The sequence below is a fragment of the Apus apus genome, chromosome 1 (assembly GCF_020740795.1).
Source record: "Apus apus isolate bApuApu2 chromosome 1, bApuApu2.pri.cur, whole genome shotgun sequence".
Taxonomy (NCBI): Eukaryota; Metazoa; Chordata; class Aves; order Apodiformes; family Apodidae; genus Apus; species Apus apus.
The window spans coordinates 101,031,497-101,048,397 of record NC_067282.1 but is presented as its reverse complement, the minus strand read 5'-3'; the positions used below and the strand labels follow the sequence as shown (position 1 = coordinate 101,048,397).

The following is a 16,901-nucleotide window of genomic DNA, read 5'->3' as shown; positions in this document are numbered from 1 at the left end:
CTTTCAGCTTTTTCATGCTGTTGATTGTGTCTTTCTGTTCTGTGTGCCATAAAAGTAATAAAATTTAAATATTTTATAAAAGTGATTTGTGATGGATGATGGTAAGGAACTGATCCAGTGGTCCAGTATATCTATGATTTAAAAATCCCCACAAGGAAAGTCTTAAATGCTTCCATCCATCCCACATCATGTATATATCATCTTGATCACAAAGACTTTCTTGATAATAAAGCTCTTCTATCTAGCTAGTTATGAGTGTGCTGCCTTTGGATGGTTTATTTTTAATGAATGGCAGGGAAAACCCTTCCAAGGCCAAAACACATGAACAAGATTTATTAATCCTGTAGCCTCTGTCACTCACAATAATGCTAATAATCCATAAGCCTTACATCATGTCTAACATCTCACGTAACAAATGCATCTCTGGGAGACGAACAATAAATCCCATGTGCACTCTGCTCTCTCTTCCTCTGCCTTGATGAGGAAGCCCAAATTTGGTGCATCTCTTTCCATCTACCCTGGTTCATTCTTGCTTCCTGTGCTGACAGGGGGCTGACACTGCCCCAGTCCTTCCGGAGAGACCCCTCCTCTGAAGCCATCAGTACTTGTCACTGTACTTGCAGTCAGGGTAGCGGTAGGCAAAACGTGAATCACAAGACCGTAGTGGTTTCAGGAGCTCTGCCAGCTTTGCAACCTCCACGTTGACACCCTGGTCATCAGTGAGGCCATCGGCACAGTGCTGCAGGAAGCTGTCTATTTTCTCCTGCACAGGTTGCAAGAATTTCCCCTTCAGCAGCTTAGGCAAAAGCTCTTGACACACCATGATGAGGCTGTGCTTCTCTCTGATGGAGTTACAGGACACAAATGCAGACTGACAGTCCACAGTCAAGCAGCTAAATATATCTTTATACTCCTGTTGGCCGTCAATCAGCTGGCTCCCTATTAGAGACAATTAAATCAGTTGTTAGAAGCACAGGAGTGAAATCTTGGATAATCATATATGTCTGCACCTCTGTATTAACATGAGGTTTGGTACTGCCTAAAGGATACAGCTGTCTTTCACCAGAAAGTACTCTGCACTGAAGCTTTCTATGGGCCAGTTTTCTCACTCCTGAAATATACATATTTTTCTGAATGACAGATCTCAGCAGAACTGCCTGACAGAGGAGGTGGAGCCTGTCTAGTCAAACTGATGCAGAAAAAATAATGAGAAGAACTGGAGTACTAACCTAAAACATGAAGTTCCCACAAAAAATACCACAAATAGTCAAACCCATGAGTGTTCCATGTTAACCAATATCATTATATTGCAACAACAGCTCATCTAGCTGGAGTAAAATAAACAGTAATGACTGTTAGGACAAGAAAAAGAAACACAGTGGAAAAATCTCTGACTGCTGCTTCTGTATATTTGAGATCTACTCAGTTGAATGTGTGAGCTGAACAAAGGCCTCTTGAAAATGCGAACATTCAAAATGAAATTGTTAAATTATCAGAGGAATAGTCTTTTACTAGCTCCACTTCCAGAAGTGAAGTGATGTAACCTCTGAAAAGTGAATCGTAACTCTTGATCAGGACAAGAGAAAATGGTCTCAAGTTGCACCAAGGGAGGTTTAGGTTAGATAGATATTAGAAGACACTTCTTCATTGGAAGGGTAATTAAGCACTGGAATAGGCTGCCCAGGGAGGTGGCTGAATTACCACCCTTGGAGGTTTTTAAAAGGCATATAGAAGTGGTGCTTAGGGACATGATTTAAGCACTGGACTTGGTAGAGTTAGGTTAATGGTTGGTAAAGTTAGGTTATGGTTGGACTCAATGGTCTTTTCCAACCAGAATGATTCTGCGATTCTGGATTTTATGTAAAAATTACAAAAGGGGGATTTTGTTGTTATAACATTAATGGTGGTTTGTTAATGTGATAAACGCACTTCGAAAGAGTCTGATGAGACCCAGTTCTTAAGACAAATGAAGTTATGAAATTTCTACTTGCAAATATTGACATTTGCGTGGTAAAAGTTTTAAAAGAGGTGATTTAGGAAGTCTTCAGATGAGAGCATTCAGCACTGTGCACATTCAGTGCTGCTGCCAGCCACAGAGGGGGCCAGGCAGGACGTAAGCCCCCACAGTAGGTCACCCAACTGCTGACTGCACAAGCCAAAGGCCTGTTGCCTTCCTGGCTCAGACCTAGGGTGGCAGGAGCTGCTGGTGCTTTTGCTGCTGGTGAATCTCTCCGTGATCCTTTCATTATTTAATTTAACAAGTGATGTTTCGTTGATTAAAAAAAACAAAACACACAACATAATCAGCAACAGAGCCAAGTGTAGCAGGTGAAAGATTTGTTTCCCCTATCTTGCTAAGCCCTCCTGCAACAGATGCGCAGCCACAGACCCTGCTGAGTACCTTCCTCCTTGTCAATGATCCCCAGCGTGCTGGCATCCCGGATGAACAGATGCCCATTGCTAAACACACCAAAGGTGCCAGCGTCCACGTGGGTGAAGTAGAAGAAATAGTTGAGGTCGTTGGTGCCCATGAAGCGGAGGATGGCGAGGAGCTGGAGGGCCAGGTCGGCAGCCACCTCAGGGGCTGCTCCATAGAAGTCACGCAGGGGCTGGGTGCTGGCACTGACCACCAACCGTCCACAGGAGCCCAGGTACCGTGGGAAGGGCCATCCCTCCACATCAGGGAAGATCTGCCAGGGAGAGTGGGAACAGGAGGGTTGCTCTCTGGTCTCTGCATTCTGCCCACAGACCCACCTCATTTCCAGGGGACCTTCAAGCACCCTGACTGGCTTCAAGCAGCATCGCTGGTGTCACACTTTGCTTTCTAAAGCAGTTTGTCACACTTCCTCACCCTATCCTGACCCAGCAGCCAGGGGAGGCTCTGCTCCACCCTGGACTAGCCATGCTGCTTCCCCCCACACACCCTTTTTTTTTTAAATAAAGGAAGAGGAAAGAAGTCTGATATATCGAGACCAATTTAATGAAGGATACTAACTAGAAAGTCCAAGGTAATAATAGATTTCAAATTCATAAAAATTTTAGGCACTGAAGAGCTAATTTTAAGCATCTTTATGGAACTTTTGGTCAGTCGTGAGCACTGCGCAGCTGAAGTCATGCCTTGGAGGTGAGGCTGAAGCAGTTTTTACTAAATTGTCTCTTACAAAATGGCCAGGCATTTCTCAGAATTTAGCAGGTTCAGGGACAGAAGTGCTGGAAGTGTGCTACAGTGTGGGCACTGGGCTGGGCTCCCTTCATCTCTCCAGCTCATACTAGTTGAGTAGTTATTCCAGGTAGAAGCCAAGCCATGTGACTGCCATGCCAACACAAAGCTTTCTCTCATTTATGTTGTACCTTCTCTGTCTCCCTAGCACTCCAGACCCTGCTAAGGCCTGGGTTATGAAATAGTCCAGTGTCATGTTTGAGGCTACTTTTCCCTTCTGCTGTGAAGGCATTTTGGGCATCCATGTAAAATCAAGCCATTTCATCTTTTTCTCACCTCTCTATGCTGCATTCCCTGTCTTTTCTGTGCTGAGAGCTGCAGCCTCATGCCCCAGCAAGCCATGGCTGGGATGGCTGAATGACCCCTGGGAGACTCCCAAAGCACAAGCAACAGTCCCATTCCCTGCAAATGGGCAGAGCCCTGTGTGCTGCTAGGGGCAGTGGTGGCCTGGGACAGGAGACAGATACTACTGTGGCCTCTTCTCTTCATGGTATCTCAAATAGTTCCAGGACAAAACAATGAGGACTAAAGGTGGGGCAGTGGTGGGGAAGGCTGAGGGTACTCCCTAGGAGACGTGTAAGAAAAGAGAGAAGCCATGTGCCAGGAGTGTCAAGAGGGAACCAAGGGAGGGATGCAAGGCCTACCAGCTCTCTGCGTTCAAACTCAGAGCTCAGTTGTATTTGGGATTCCAGCTCTACAAGGCTGCACTTTTCCATTTGCAAGGCATGCAAATGGAAAAAACAGCACTGGCACTTAGAGCCTGGGAAACCTCTGCTCCCCAGTCCATGTCAACCTCAACAACACGTCTTGGTCCTCCCACACTGAAGCATGGTCTTACTCTTTTATAAACAGGTTGTGATTTTAAGTAATATATTAGCAATGCAAACATAACACTGTGAATTATCGGGGACGTGTAAAACCCTGGTTTTCACAATGCACTAATGCAATAACCCGTCTGGGTTCTGGTTTATTTAAGAGGCTGGGCATTCATATCTTTCCACAACTTCACAGGCTGATGCAAGGAACACTGCAGGAGTCTGCCTGGATTCAGACATTGAACCCCATAGAAGAAATGTGCTTTATGGAGACTAGAGACCTTGCCAAAGGCCAGGGCTGGGAATTCTCTGCAGCTGAGGACTGGCACAGTGCTCATGCGAGGGTTTGCTTGCCAGGGGCTGGGGGGTGACGTTTCAAGCCAGGACAGGTGATACGTACCTGTAACAAGATGGGGTGTGAATTCACTGACAGGGTGTACAACAGGCGCAATTTGTCCCGGTCGGTGAGGTGGTCCATGTAGATGCTGCCAGCGTCTGGCACCTCTGCGTAGCGCCGCACTATCCTGTCCAGGAGACGCTGGGACGGGCAGCGCAGCATGGGGCTAGACAGGCCCTGGTGAGAGGGAAAAACACAGCAAAGAAGTTTATTTTCCAGTCTGAAGATGTTGCAATCTGCTTGGCCCATGCCAGGGGTACAGGCACTTCTGTGCTTTACACAGCTGCTGATGGGGAGGATCTCTGCAGAAATTCCCCCCACAGAAAAAAACCTGCGTCATCCAAAAATGCATGTTCACAACTCAGGTTTCCACAACAGCATCCAGTCTTAATGGAGCAGCCATGAACACTGCAAACCTCATCACTCCCAGACTGCGTGGCACCATGATGCTCCATGCTGGTGAGCCTCCACCTTCTGCCTGGGTTTCCAGCCCTGGCATCCTGGCTTGCTGGGGGAGGCCTCCCTGTCTTTAAGCCAGTGAGTCACTTCCCTCCTTAAATAATGTCTTCAGATCACTTTGCTATTTGTTTAACCTGTGAGCAGCTTTCTTGAAAATAATATTTGCTACGGTCAGTAAACATGCTTTAGAAGTATAAATAAACACTGCATGTGGGTACAAACACAGGATATATTCTCTCTTCGATAAATTTGCACATTAACTATCAAAACCAAACTTGAATAGCCTCTGCATATTTCTTGTAAATACCACCACCAAAAAAATAATTATTTGGCTAGTGGAGTCAGCCATCACTGCAATTCACCTTTCAGATTTGGAGGTTTAGCTTGTGAAACTGCACAAGCAATCTATGGCTGGGATAAATGGCATAGAAAATTATGCCTTCATAGTCAAAAAAGACCTTTGTTCTGAAGTCAGTCTTCCTTAATAGATAAGGAGAGTGAAGGTACAGAGAGTTGCCAAGACTGGCACAAAAATTCTGCCCTGCCATGCCTCTGCTAGGGAAGGGAATCAGGTTTTTGCTAAGCCTTTTTCTTCCAAATTATCCCAGTAGCCAAACTGACTCTTTTGGGCTTTCTTTATAATTTGATGGCTGGGATTCTTGCTTCAGAGGAAAGGGCACTGGAACTCACATTGCTCCCTGCCATTCTTCATGCTGGGAGAAAAGATTTGACTCAGGATCTCCCCAAGTCATTTGGTAACTCTGAGGTAGGTCTCTCTCGGCCCTTCCTGCACAAACTGTTCATTTGGCATAAAACACTATATTACCCAGCCATGACTAAGAAAAGAACAAACAAGGAAAGTGGGGAGTGTGCCACTCTCCCAGTCAGAGGTGGAAAAGGGGGGACTGGACCTCCCATGTCCCCTCCTCTGTCTCCTGGCTGGCCCTGGTGAGGTCTCAACCACTCCTTCCTCGGCCAGCAGTTGCACGAAAACAGGCCCTGAAAGCCAACAGCTGGTCAAAACTACTTGAGATGCTTAATCCCAACACTTGCAGACCCTTCTTCCCCCCAAAAAAGATTTTAAAATGTATCAGAAGTCTTCTCAGTTCTAGTTACAAGTCTTCATATAACCTCCTCCTCTTGTGTAGCCTTGTCAAGGAAATATTTTTTCAACTAATTATATAAAACCATCGAAGGAGGCAGGGGAAGGGATAGTTACGGAGCTCTGTTTCACAGCACTTTTGGGCACATTGTAGCTGACTCTGTCACTTTCCCTCTGGAAGAGAAGTGAGAAAAAATGAGCAAAAGAGAGCTGTGCTAAAGCAGAGACAAATGGTGGAGAAAGTGTCTTGCAGTTCAGAAAATATTTGCAGCCAAACTTAGAAAGCCTTGCTGCCCCCAGGAGTTTGCAACGTGAACTCCTGACACCCTTAAGAGTATACAGCAGGAACAGAAGTAATGGTGGCAGCAAATGCATGAAAGTTATAATTAGGATTTTTTCTTCAAGGTCAGAGCTTATCCTATTAACACAGACATGGACATGTGCTGCATGTGGTGGTCACGGCTCCTTTTTTCCTGAGGAACCACTTCAGGCATATGAGTAGCAGTGCAGGAGCAGAGGAGCAGAGCTGGGTGTTGCCATGTTCTTGTCTATCATCAGTGCAGCTTCCTGCAGTTTAATGAAGCTCTGATCCACCAAAGCTGGACAGTGGAGCCTTTTGATTTCAGCAGAGCTACTCAAATGCTTAAAGTTCAGCACCTGCTCAAGTTTTTCAGTGGAGACGGGCCTCCCCTTCTAGTAGACTTATGGAAACATCCCTATAGCAGAAAAGGAGCCAGAATTGTAAATAGTGATGGAGGAAAAATTTGAGGTGCACATATTCGAAACACTGGAGATACTGATTTGTCTGAGAATATCTTAAGTCCTTTGCAGCATCTTATCACCCCAGAGAATAAGACATGACAGACTGACTGATGATTGTTTTGTGATTGATATGGAATGCTTCTTATTTAGTTTGGTTAAATACCTGCATTTTTATAGCTGAGAATAAGCAGTTCCTGCACTCATCTGTGATTTTTTTTTTCCTACTGCACAGTATGCGATGCGTTTTAAACTCCCATGTATGCATATGTATGTGTGTCCAGTGTGGACGCACCCAGAATTCACTCTGACACAAAAACAACTTCTGGAATACAACTTTTCCTCACTCTGCTTTCTCTTCAGCCAGCTGAGGATGGATGGCACAGCTCAGGAGCACTGCCACCTCCCGCCCCACATACCGCTCCTGGGTGCAGCTTCGCCAAATGACCAAGTTTGGGGTGGGATCCAGGAGGAAACATTTGGACATAGATGTCAAAACACCTGCAGCTCCTGGCTGTTTGAATCTAAGGGTTTTGTTCACCCCACAAAACAGAGAAACTGAGGACACTCTTGAAGCTATGGGGCTCAACCCCACTGCAGGCACTGCTGCTACTGGCCTCTTCCAGCAGCTTGTGCCAGCAGGTTTAACAATGCATACTTCTGATGTCAAGGTCCAGGGTAAAAGAGGTGTCAGGTCTGGGATGTGGCTCTGGGAGGCTGGTAACCTCTGTCCTTTCCTAGGATGGACCAGCTGCCAGATCAGCGAGCTGCTGCCTATGCACTGAGCAAAGTTGCCACATAACCATGGTGCCAGCTCATCTGCTGGGTGCTGGCTTGAGGTGCTGGTCAATAGTTTCAAACAGCACATCCTAGAGAGAGGGGCTTGATATGGCTGGCTTTTCACCTTGGCACTGCTTTCATCTGTCTGCCTGCAGCATTTTCCAGGCTGTGCATTGAAGGCAGGGCTGCAAATTTGCCCTGCAGGTGATCTGTGCTGAAACTAACCCACATTTTTTGTTGTTCTGCCATCTCAAACAGGAAAAGCATGCAAAGTGGTTTGAGGTGATGAGCTTCTGAGTGAAGCAGTGGGTGGCTGGGGCTACTGCCCAGGCTGAGCCCCATCTAAATCCTGCTCATCTCTGAGGCAGGCTGGATTTTAACACTGAAGACTTTGCTGCATCCAGTAAAGATTTTCACTGTAGTGGGTGAAATAATCACTGTGGCAGGCAGCTCAGCTGGTAGTTGGGTCAGGCAGGGCAGGCAGCGTAAAGTGTAAAAACATTACTTCACGGTCTGTCATTTTGATTCAAGCACGTTACTGTTTGTCATAATTCTCCGCTCTGTAGGACAAAATTACCAGAGTTCATTAGCTGTCCTCAGCACTAATATGTAGGAAAAACTGCACGGAGAGGAGCACAGGGACCACTGGGTGATCATGGCTTTGGGGAAGGGGATGGGCGTGGTGTTAGGCACCAACAGCAGTGTGCTGTTATCTCCTCTGAAAACAGAGGGGGGGGGAAAAAAAAAAAAAAAAAAAAAAGCCAGAAGAGCAGTGCTGCAGGTAAGCTCATGCTGGGTTAACAACATGCATGAGCCCGGCCAACAATGCAGAGGGGCAGCACAGCTGGGCTGAGGTGCAAGCGGAGGTGCTCCTGCAGCTTTTGGCTCTAAGGGGGGCAAGTGGGTGGGCAGAGAGGAATGTGATCCCTGGGTCTGTGATGCTGGACAGCTTGGGGGGGCAACTTCATAACCTGTGGTGGCCCACACAACAGGGCTGGGGGCTGTGGGTGGGTGGGGTTGGTGCCTCACATACATGCTCACATGCACTGTGTGACTGAAATGTTGTTGCCACAGGCTGTTTTTCAATTCAGACCAGTGTGAGGCAAGCAGCCATTTCACAGAGCTCATACCCAATTTTAAATAGTGATTGCTGCTGAAATTTGGAGGTGGGGGGTAGGCCCCAGGGCCTTGGATTGCTGTGCTCCTCTGTGTATTCACACCTATATTAACAGCTGTTACAAGGGATTTATATCCCAGTTTAGGTTTTATCCACTTGATTTAAAGAACCAAAGAACCATGAAAACACAAGCTGAAAAATCCTGAGGCTGGTAGGCAAAGGTCTGGGCCTCCCTGCAGCCTCCTGTGCCCTATCCAGCTAAAAAGCTGCAGGGGTTACTGAAATGTCCCAGGGAGTTTGTCCCTGGGCATGTCCCCCCAGGCTGGCCCCTGGATCTTGCTTCAGAGGCACCCTGGAGCCAGCATCAGCTCAGTTTCCCACTGCTGTATGGGGAAATTCAACCCCCTGGAAGAAACTGGATAGATGCAAGACCAAAGTGCCCCAGTCAGAGTCTCCACATGGTGCTACATGTGCCTATGTGCATGCATATATGCGTTCATGTGTGTGTACCCCAGCCAGCTCAGCCAGGGATTCAGTTTCAGAGAGGATGAGGTAGGGAAAGCTGTATAGCAACATCAAGAGCCTTTTAGGGAGAAGGATTTGGGCTCAGCTAATGAATTAACTTTGCATCAGATCTGAGATACTACAGAGCTACATTTCTCCAATTACCTTTCCACCCAGCAAATGGAACTCCTCCTGTTTCACATAGCTTTGAGGGCAGCATGGTTTTGCATGCTGCCTGAAACTCCTTGCACACTCCAGCAATGCCAGAGGGCCTGGCACCCCACCTTGCCCTCCTGCAGCCTCCTTCAGAGCTGCGTTGGGGGATGGCGATGGCCAGTGGGTGCCTGGGGAGCTGCTGTCTGCCACCCAAGGAGGAGGTGTCCCCACCTGAAGCCCACAAGCTCAGGTAAGGAATGCACTAAGTAGAAGTGATGCATTTCTGCACACACACACGCATGCACACACACACACACACACACACACACACCCCGACCCTCCCCGGGGTTAGGGGTTACTGGACAAAGTACAGTGTAGCTTAGCTACAAAGAATTTTTCCCCACCAGGCACGTGTCATCCTGCACCTCACCCCCTCGGAAGGGAGGGTGATGGCTTCAGGGTGACCTGTCATGCAGGACTGACAGTGACTCAGGTGAGTCATCTTGGAGCAACTCAGGCACTAGCCCTGACACTGCTCCTGCTGCTGTTGCTGCAACATGGGGTCTCCAGCTCTTCTTCCTCAGCTGTGTGGCTCCATGGGGTGACAGAAGTGGAAAAACTAAAGCAACGTATCTTTAGCACTCAGCAAAGCTGAGCAGATGTAGCAGCATGCAGGCAGGAGGAAGCAGTTGCCTTTATAGAAAAAAAAAACAAACCGCACCAAAAAAAGTCACTTTTTCACAGCTGCTTTTCTCTTGGAAGGGTGGAGAAGTACTGTGATAATGCTTTGCCTCCCAGGGTCTTGTTTAGATTATGTCCAGCCTCCACCCTGGCCCTTGCCCCTTGCCAGTGGATATTGCAATGCTTTGCTGTTGTTTGGGTGGGCTGGGGAGATGTGTGTGCATTTGGAGAGGGGACTTTTGCTCTCAGATACAAGCCGGCTGCTGCAAAACATGCTGGTGTACTTGGTGGCCAACCCTGACTGCCTGTGGCATCCCTCAGCACAGGGAACACTCAGATGCTGGCTCTCCTGGGAAGCTGGACCGCTCTGCCCCTCCAGCCCTGTCTGGGTGTCTGTCTTCCTGTGCCGTGGCTGAACTGTCTGCCTGGTGGCAGTGAGCTCCAGGATGCCTGGAGTGTGCCTGTCCTGGCTTCACCTGTGACACCCCAGGACTGTGACTGAAAGGGCAGAACACTTCTTTGTGCCTGAGATCACTTGCTATAGGCAGGAGGTAGGTGAGGAATTGAGGCTCTGGTTCTGACCATCTGTGCCTGTTGCCCTCCTGGCCACAGGCAGAGGGGTCCAAGCTGCACCAGTTCTTAACCCTTCAAGGCATGGGCTGCCCTTTTAGGTACAACTTTGTGACCAAACAACAAAAAAAGAGCGCTGAAACATAACAGGAAACTTGAAAAAAGAACCCAGCAGAGATACCATGGCCCTATGCTATCCCTATGCCCGAAGCCATCAGGCTGTGTGGCTTTCTATGGGCCTTCAGCCCCAGCCTGGCATGGAGCCACAAGTCAATGTCCTTCTTCCCAGGTCCAAGCCCCTGCCCAGGCCAGGCTGTGCTACTTATGGCTGCTGGGGGTTGGCTCCCAATGACAGACCTTTTATTCCCACTTTTGCTTCTCCCCTACAGTGGGTGGGCTCAGCTGGGGGGACATGGAGCTGCCCTCTCCCCACCAGCTGGGGCAGGAGATAGAGGGCTGGCCATCACCCAAACTGTCCCTCCACTCAGCAAGTTGCAGCCATGTCTCCTTCAGACCCATTTTTTCCCCTCCAAAACCACCCAGCACACCCCAGGGCTCCCTCTCCCCGCTCCGCCCACCAGTGTGGGGCAAAGGGGCCATGGGACACAGACCTGGACCAGGTCGGGGGTGAGGCGTTTGGCACGCAACCACTTCTGGAAGCGGTGTGTGCGACGCAGGGCACGTTCCAGGCTGCAGGTCTTGGTCTTCAGCAAGGAGGTGCAGATGCGCTTGTCGGCTCGGTCGTGACGGTACTTGGAGGTCAGCCGGGTGATGTCAACCAGCCGCCAGCTCTTGGCATCATCAGTGTAGTTGCCCGAGTAGCTGAGCAGGTAGCTGGAGGGCACTTTTAAATGAGAAGAAAGCCAGGTGTCAAACCTGCCAAACCAAAACGAGAGCCCCACGGAGAGCGGGTTAACAAGCCACATGGACACCCGCGCAGCGCCAGCACCACCGCCGTTGCTCCCTGGATCACCAGCCCCAGGGACTTTCTGCCATCACGTGGCAAAAGCTGAGCAAGCCTGGGGCAGGCGGCCCTAGGTGCTGGGGTGAAGGAGCAGGCCACAGGTGACCGCTGAGGAAATGTGCTTTGGAAAAAAAACATCCATCTTTGCTTCATACTGAAACCATTCTTTGCAATGAACAGTGACATGGAGTGAAACACCCAGATGGGAGACAGGAGTGAAGGGAGAGGACTGCAAGGTCTCAGTTAATGAGGAATCCCTGGAGTTTTTCACTTTCCTTAATCCCAGAGAAAGGGGCCAAAAAAGAATACTCAGCACTTCAAGGGACCCTGCAGAACAAAACCTCCTAACAAGTAATATATTTGGAAATACCAGAGTGACCTTTTGTTATGATGTGGTGGCCTTACTCAGTACTGGGATCAACAGGTCCCCTATGACATCACTGGCTGTGTTTTAGCAGTAGGGATGAGTGATGAGGGGGTGCAACGGGGGTACGTGTGCCCTGGGTGTGTGGTGCCACTGTAGCCATGGAGATCTTGCGCTGATCTGCTTCCCCTGCACAGGCACAGGAGGGGAGCATATGGGCCGGGTAATTAGGCTCTGACAATTTTTTTTTTGTTTCAGCAGCCCCCTCAGCCCTGCTCACACACGTGTCACACATGCAGGAGCTGAGGAGCGTGGTGCCTGTTTTCAAAGTAGGTCTGTCACCTGCTCTTTTAGAACGGCTGAACTCTGACCTTTGGTTTGGCTAATGTCACACTTTCGCTGCCTCTAAAGTCTCCTGCCTGAATGTGTAAAAATGCACGATCTAATTTAATCTCACCATAAATTAAAGCTGATAGCTCAGAAGTGAAACAGGAGAGGCAAGAAGTTCCCTGAAGGATCAGCTAGCTGGAGTTAGATAAAAAGACATTAACAAATCTGGAAGCTGCAGCTGATCTTTCCCTTTGACTTCCAGTTGGGAAATCAACACCAAGAAATTTTGGGGTGATTAATTTCCTCTGATTTCAGTGAAATAACTGACTTGGAAATGCTAGTCACATCCCACAACCAGAGACCTCTCCGGAAGGCTGTGCCTTGCTCTCCTTCCCCATCAAAGATCCTGTGCAGCTCAGCTCTGGATCAAGCATGGATGTCAGGGGCAGGGGAAAGCCAGTTTCCCTGAAGCACTGGTGCTTGTCCTGCTTTGGCTTTCAGCTCTAGCCATGTGGCTCCTTCAAAAAAATTGCCACAGAAGTGGAGGCTGACCAGAAATGGAAGAGCCTGGCCCCTTGGATGAGCGGGCTGGGGGGTTCAGGCATTTCAGTCATTTGGGCATTTTGCCCAATATGAAATTGAAGCTTCCCTACAATTAGGGCATCCAAGATGAAAACAAACACCTTCTTTGGCTTCGGTTGTTTTGCTGTTGTTGTTTGTTTTTGGTTGTGTTTTTTTTTTTCCTTTGGTCTGCTTTTGAGGTAGGACTAAAGAACAGAGAATAACTGCTATGTCTCAATGTGATTTGTTGTGCCTCATGACCCCTCCCAGTGCCTAACTGGCAAAGCAGGTGCAGTGTGCCAGGCACGTACAGGGAAGAGATTGCTGTGGGTTGGGTTTCTTTTTCTTTCCATTTTTTTTAAAGTTAAGCACAAATGTGCCTTGTGATTTGACTCAAGCTTGTGTGTTCAGGGGAGCTCACGTCAGGCAGAGATCAGGAAAGCGCTACCTCCTGAACATAAGCAGAGGATGGATGTGTGAAATCCAGGGCTGAGCCTTAATTTGAGCGAGGATGGAGCAATTTCCTCTGCAGAGCTCTCAGGGGAGAGCCACGTGGGCCTGGGAATCCTGCATGGGCCACAGCAATTCTGTATTTGGCATCATTTCTGGGCAGTGCAGCACTGGCCTGGCACATGCTCTAGATACTTGCACGATTCGTCATCAAGTTGTGCTGAGACAATAATTCACTCTCGTATGAAGCCTTTTAGCTAAGGGCCTGAATGTGCTCTAATTTGGCTTTCACACACATATCAGTAAGATGTTTGTGAATGACTAAGTCACAGGCTACAGATTTTGGATGAACCCAGAACGCTGAAGAAAATCAAACTTTTTTTCTTTTTTCCTTGATGAAAGAAAGTATTTTGTTCCAGTCAAAATAATTTTGCTTGCTTTTGGAGTCTTAATTTCTTTTTTTTTTTTTTTGTAATTAAGTCTTAAAACCAAAAATAAAGAAATTACATATAAAGCACATTGAAATGAAGCATTCCAATTTTTTCCAGACTTTCTTCCCATTACTTTTGGCCAAAGCTCATCACCAGCATTGGCACAAGTCTGCAAATTGTTTTGGTCAGCTCAGCTTCTCAGCGTTTTGAAAATCTAATATTTTACAAAAACTTCTGCTGCTCTCTGTTCTCTGGACAGTTGTTGGGCAGGCTCTGGTATTCTCATTTACAGATGTATACATTTGGGCAAAGACAAGGGAAGTAAGGAACATTAGAGCACAAGAGGAGTCACCATCCATTCTGGGAACAAAACCTGCATCTTCTTACTTGTTAGTCAAGTGTGAATGTATGTCGCAGCTCCTGGAAATGATAGAGAATTAATGAAGGATGTTCTAATGAGGATGAACACAGAGAAGAGCCAAGTGCCTTCCACCTTTGTGAACACATGAGAAGGTACAGGAGGGTAGATCAGAGAGCATGAGTGCCAATGAAACTTTTCCCCATTTAACCTTCCTCTGGCCAAAAAATCCTCACTGTTAAGAAATTAAGTGGGAGAACAAGTTTAACCCCTGAAAAAAAACCCACAAAACCCAAAAAACTAACCCTGACTGACTGCTCAGGAGAACATTTTTAAAAGTTACTCTTTCCAAAGTGCTCAGAGCAGAACTGCATGTTATCACTTATTCTTGTGCTGCACTGCTTGTGGGAAACCGACTGCGGGCTCGCAGGACAGAGAAAAAAGTCTCTGGTTTAGGAAGCCCCTCTGCTTTCCCTGAGGCAGGAGCATCGCGCTCCCACATGTTTACAGCTCCGCACTCCCGGACCCCACTTGAACCCCCTGCACACACCCTCCTTTCCCACTGTCTCCCAGAGGAAAGCCAGTGTGGGGGCCTCCTGCTTTCGCTCACGTAGCACCTCTTTCCCGCTCCCCAGTGCAGTGTGCAGCTGGCCACTGGCCAGCCAGAGGCAGTTGCTTGCTGCAGAAGGCTGCTGCTATTTTCAGCAGGGCTGAAGGAAGCTGCACAACCCCAGCCTCCCCAGTGGCTAAGGGGGAGAAACTGAAATGGTGCACCTGTGACAAGCTGCATGCATGGAAGCTGCTTTGTACCTGGTGGCAGGTCTCTAAAAACCTACACAGGTGAGTGGCAAAGGGGCTGCAGGAGGTGGGGCACAGGGCAGGAGCCAGCTCCCGTGCCACCCTGCTGCAGAGAATAAGATGTAGGGCAGCCTGTACCCTTGAACGCACCTCTAGCCCCTCCAGGCTCCCACCAGCCTATGTCAGCCAGATGAACACGGCGATTACAAATGCATCCTGTTTTGGGACAGGAGCCTGGGCTGGGCTGAGAGAAACCCAGCACTGCTGGTTTGGCCCTTCTTAGTGCCTCTGCACCTTACTGCACTCCCTGGCATCACCCTTGGCAGGAGCTGTGTAGACAGAAAGCCAAGAGGACAAAGTGTTGAGGGCTGGGACCCCTGGAGTGCCACGGCAAGGGGTGCCCTGGTGCAGCAAAGCTACAAGCTGCCCTTTTCCAGCTGCAGTGAGGGAAGGATGGATGTTCGGTATTACAAGTCCATCCTAGACAAACCATTATGGTTTTACCATGTTACATTTTATGGGGTAGTTTAAGATAAAAATGGCAATTTGTCCAATATTGTAATACTCACATTATAGCATTAAAAATACAATTTTACAATAATAATTTCTTCTCTCCCTCAGGCTTTTATGTCTATAAAAGAAAGTGCATATGGCTTCATAAATCATATCAGACCAAATAAACCCTTCCTCGTCCAAGCCCTGCCTTTAACTTTCTCCTCAAATACACTGGCAACATTTTCCCTACTGTCTCAGATACACTCTGCTTTTGAACCTAAAACTGATGGGATCAGTTTGACTACTGCTTGGACAGTGAATGTCTCATCAACTGCAAGGCAGATGAAATTTCTGCCTCTGCCTTCAAGTTCTCACAGAAACCTCCCCAGAGCATACTAATAATTTAGTCCCATCTATTTTTGAGCGTGTAGGTAACCTGATGTGCAGAAGTCCTTGTGCCTCAGGCAGGTTTAGATTGCTTTTGATGTTAGTTAATACGCACGTGAAGTTCTGCACATTTGTGTTGTTGCACCTGGTACAAAATTATATAGCATGTTTATCTGTTTGTAGTTAACACAGTCTGTTGGGAGCATACAAAGATAATCCCCCTTTGCCTTTTCTAAGTTGCTCATAATAAATTACTTCCAGTACATCTAAACAAGCTGATTATCTTCCTTCTCTCTCTCATTCCCCCATCACTGCCTTGAATTGTTTCGGAGCCACTCTCTATACAGAAAATTGTGTCTTTTACTCCTGCTTTCAAATTATAATTCAGGGCTGAAGTCTGATAATGTTTGTGTGGCTTTAAAAGAAAAGAGACAAAGCAGTAGCTTATAGACATTAATTAAAATACTAGGCGCTGTAATGGCAACCGGGTGCTAAGTTACTCTTTGTATCGTCGTTCATTAAAGTACTTGGAAATACTGACAGACAACTTTCAAGTTACTATGCAGAACACTTTAAAAATGACTGTGCTGAGTTTCTGACCTGATTTCTTCTTTAAAGAATTTCTTGCAAACGGATGTCCCAATGCAGGCGTTGCATTTATCAAGTCCCAGGAAAGTCCGGCCAAAACTGTAGCTGGATTTGATGTGGGGCGCAGATGGAGTAGCTGTTGCTGCTGTGGAAGGGCTACAGCTCAGAGCCAAAACCAGGAGCAGCATCAATAAATCTGCAACTCTGGAGCAAGGGCAACATATCCAGCGCCCCATCTACAGAAGTGAAGAGCTTTGCCTTTTGCAAATTACCCCTCTCTATGCTTTCAGTCTCTTTTTGATGACCTCAGCCTGCAGCAGTGAGCCCCGAAACACTGCAAGATGCACCGGGTGCAGGAGACCCTGCCACAGTTCCCATCCTGCCAGCTGTTCACTGGCTCTATGGGCTTGAGTTTTGGGTGGGAAAGATGTGATGTAGGGTGGGGAGAAGGAAATACATGGAGGATGCAGATAACTTGGGTTGCCATGGTTACCTTTCCTTTACTTGGAGCAGCTGCTTTGGCCCCTGCTGACCCTCCCATCAGACTTGGAAAACAACATGAAGAAGTGCTCATCTGCGCTTTGTGCAGACAAATGAAGGATATCCTGTTGCTGG

At 47.8% G+C, this 16,901-nt stretch overlaps 1 protein-coding gene across 1 annotated transcript; it reads right to left on the bottom strand.

The window, feature by feature from the left end:
- Positions 1 to 304: 304 nt before the first annotated feature.
- Positions 305 to 16,670, bottom strand: DIPK2B (divergent protein kinase domain 2B). The gene is made up of 5 exons (XM_051642313.1): positions 16,299 to 16,670; positions 11,172 to 11,436; positions 4,436 to 4,609; positions 2,402 to 2,690; positions 305 to 939 (listed from the first exon to the last, which is right to left on the bottom strand). The coding sequence occupies exons 1-5, from the start codon at positions 16,520 to 16,522 to the stop codon at positions 599 to 601; spliced, it is 1,293 nt and encodes a 430-aa protein (XP_051498273.1). The 5' UTR covers positions 16,523 to 16,670; the 3' UTR covers positions 305 to 598.
- Between the last annotated feature and the right edge of the window lie 231 nt (positions 16,671 to 16,901).

Bases quoted from the DNA above. Each gene is read 5' to 3' on its own strand.
- DIPK2B (XM_051642313.1), bottom strand. From the start codon at position 16,522: ATGGGGCGCTGGATATGTTGCCCTTGCTCCAGAGTTGCAGATTTATTG. The intron at 4,610-11,171 runs GTCTGTGTCCCA...CCCTCTCACCAG, and splicing joins TCACCCCCGACCTGGTCCAG to GGCCTGTCTAGCCCCATGCT. The intron at 2,691-4,435 runs GTACGTATCACC...TCTCCCTGGCAG, and splicing joins CACACCCCATCTTGTTACAG to ATCTTCCCTGATGTGGAGGG.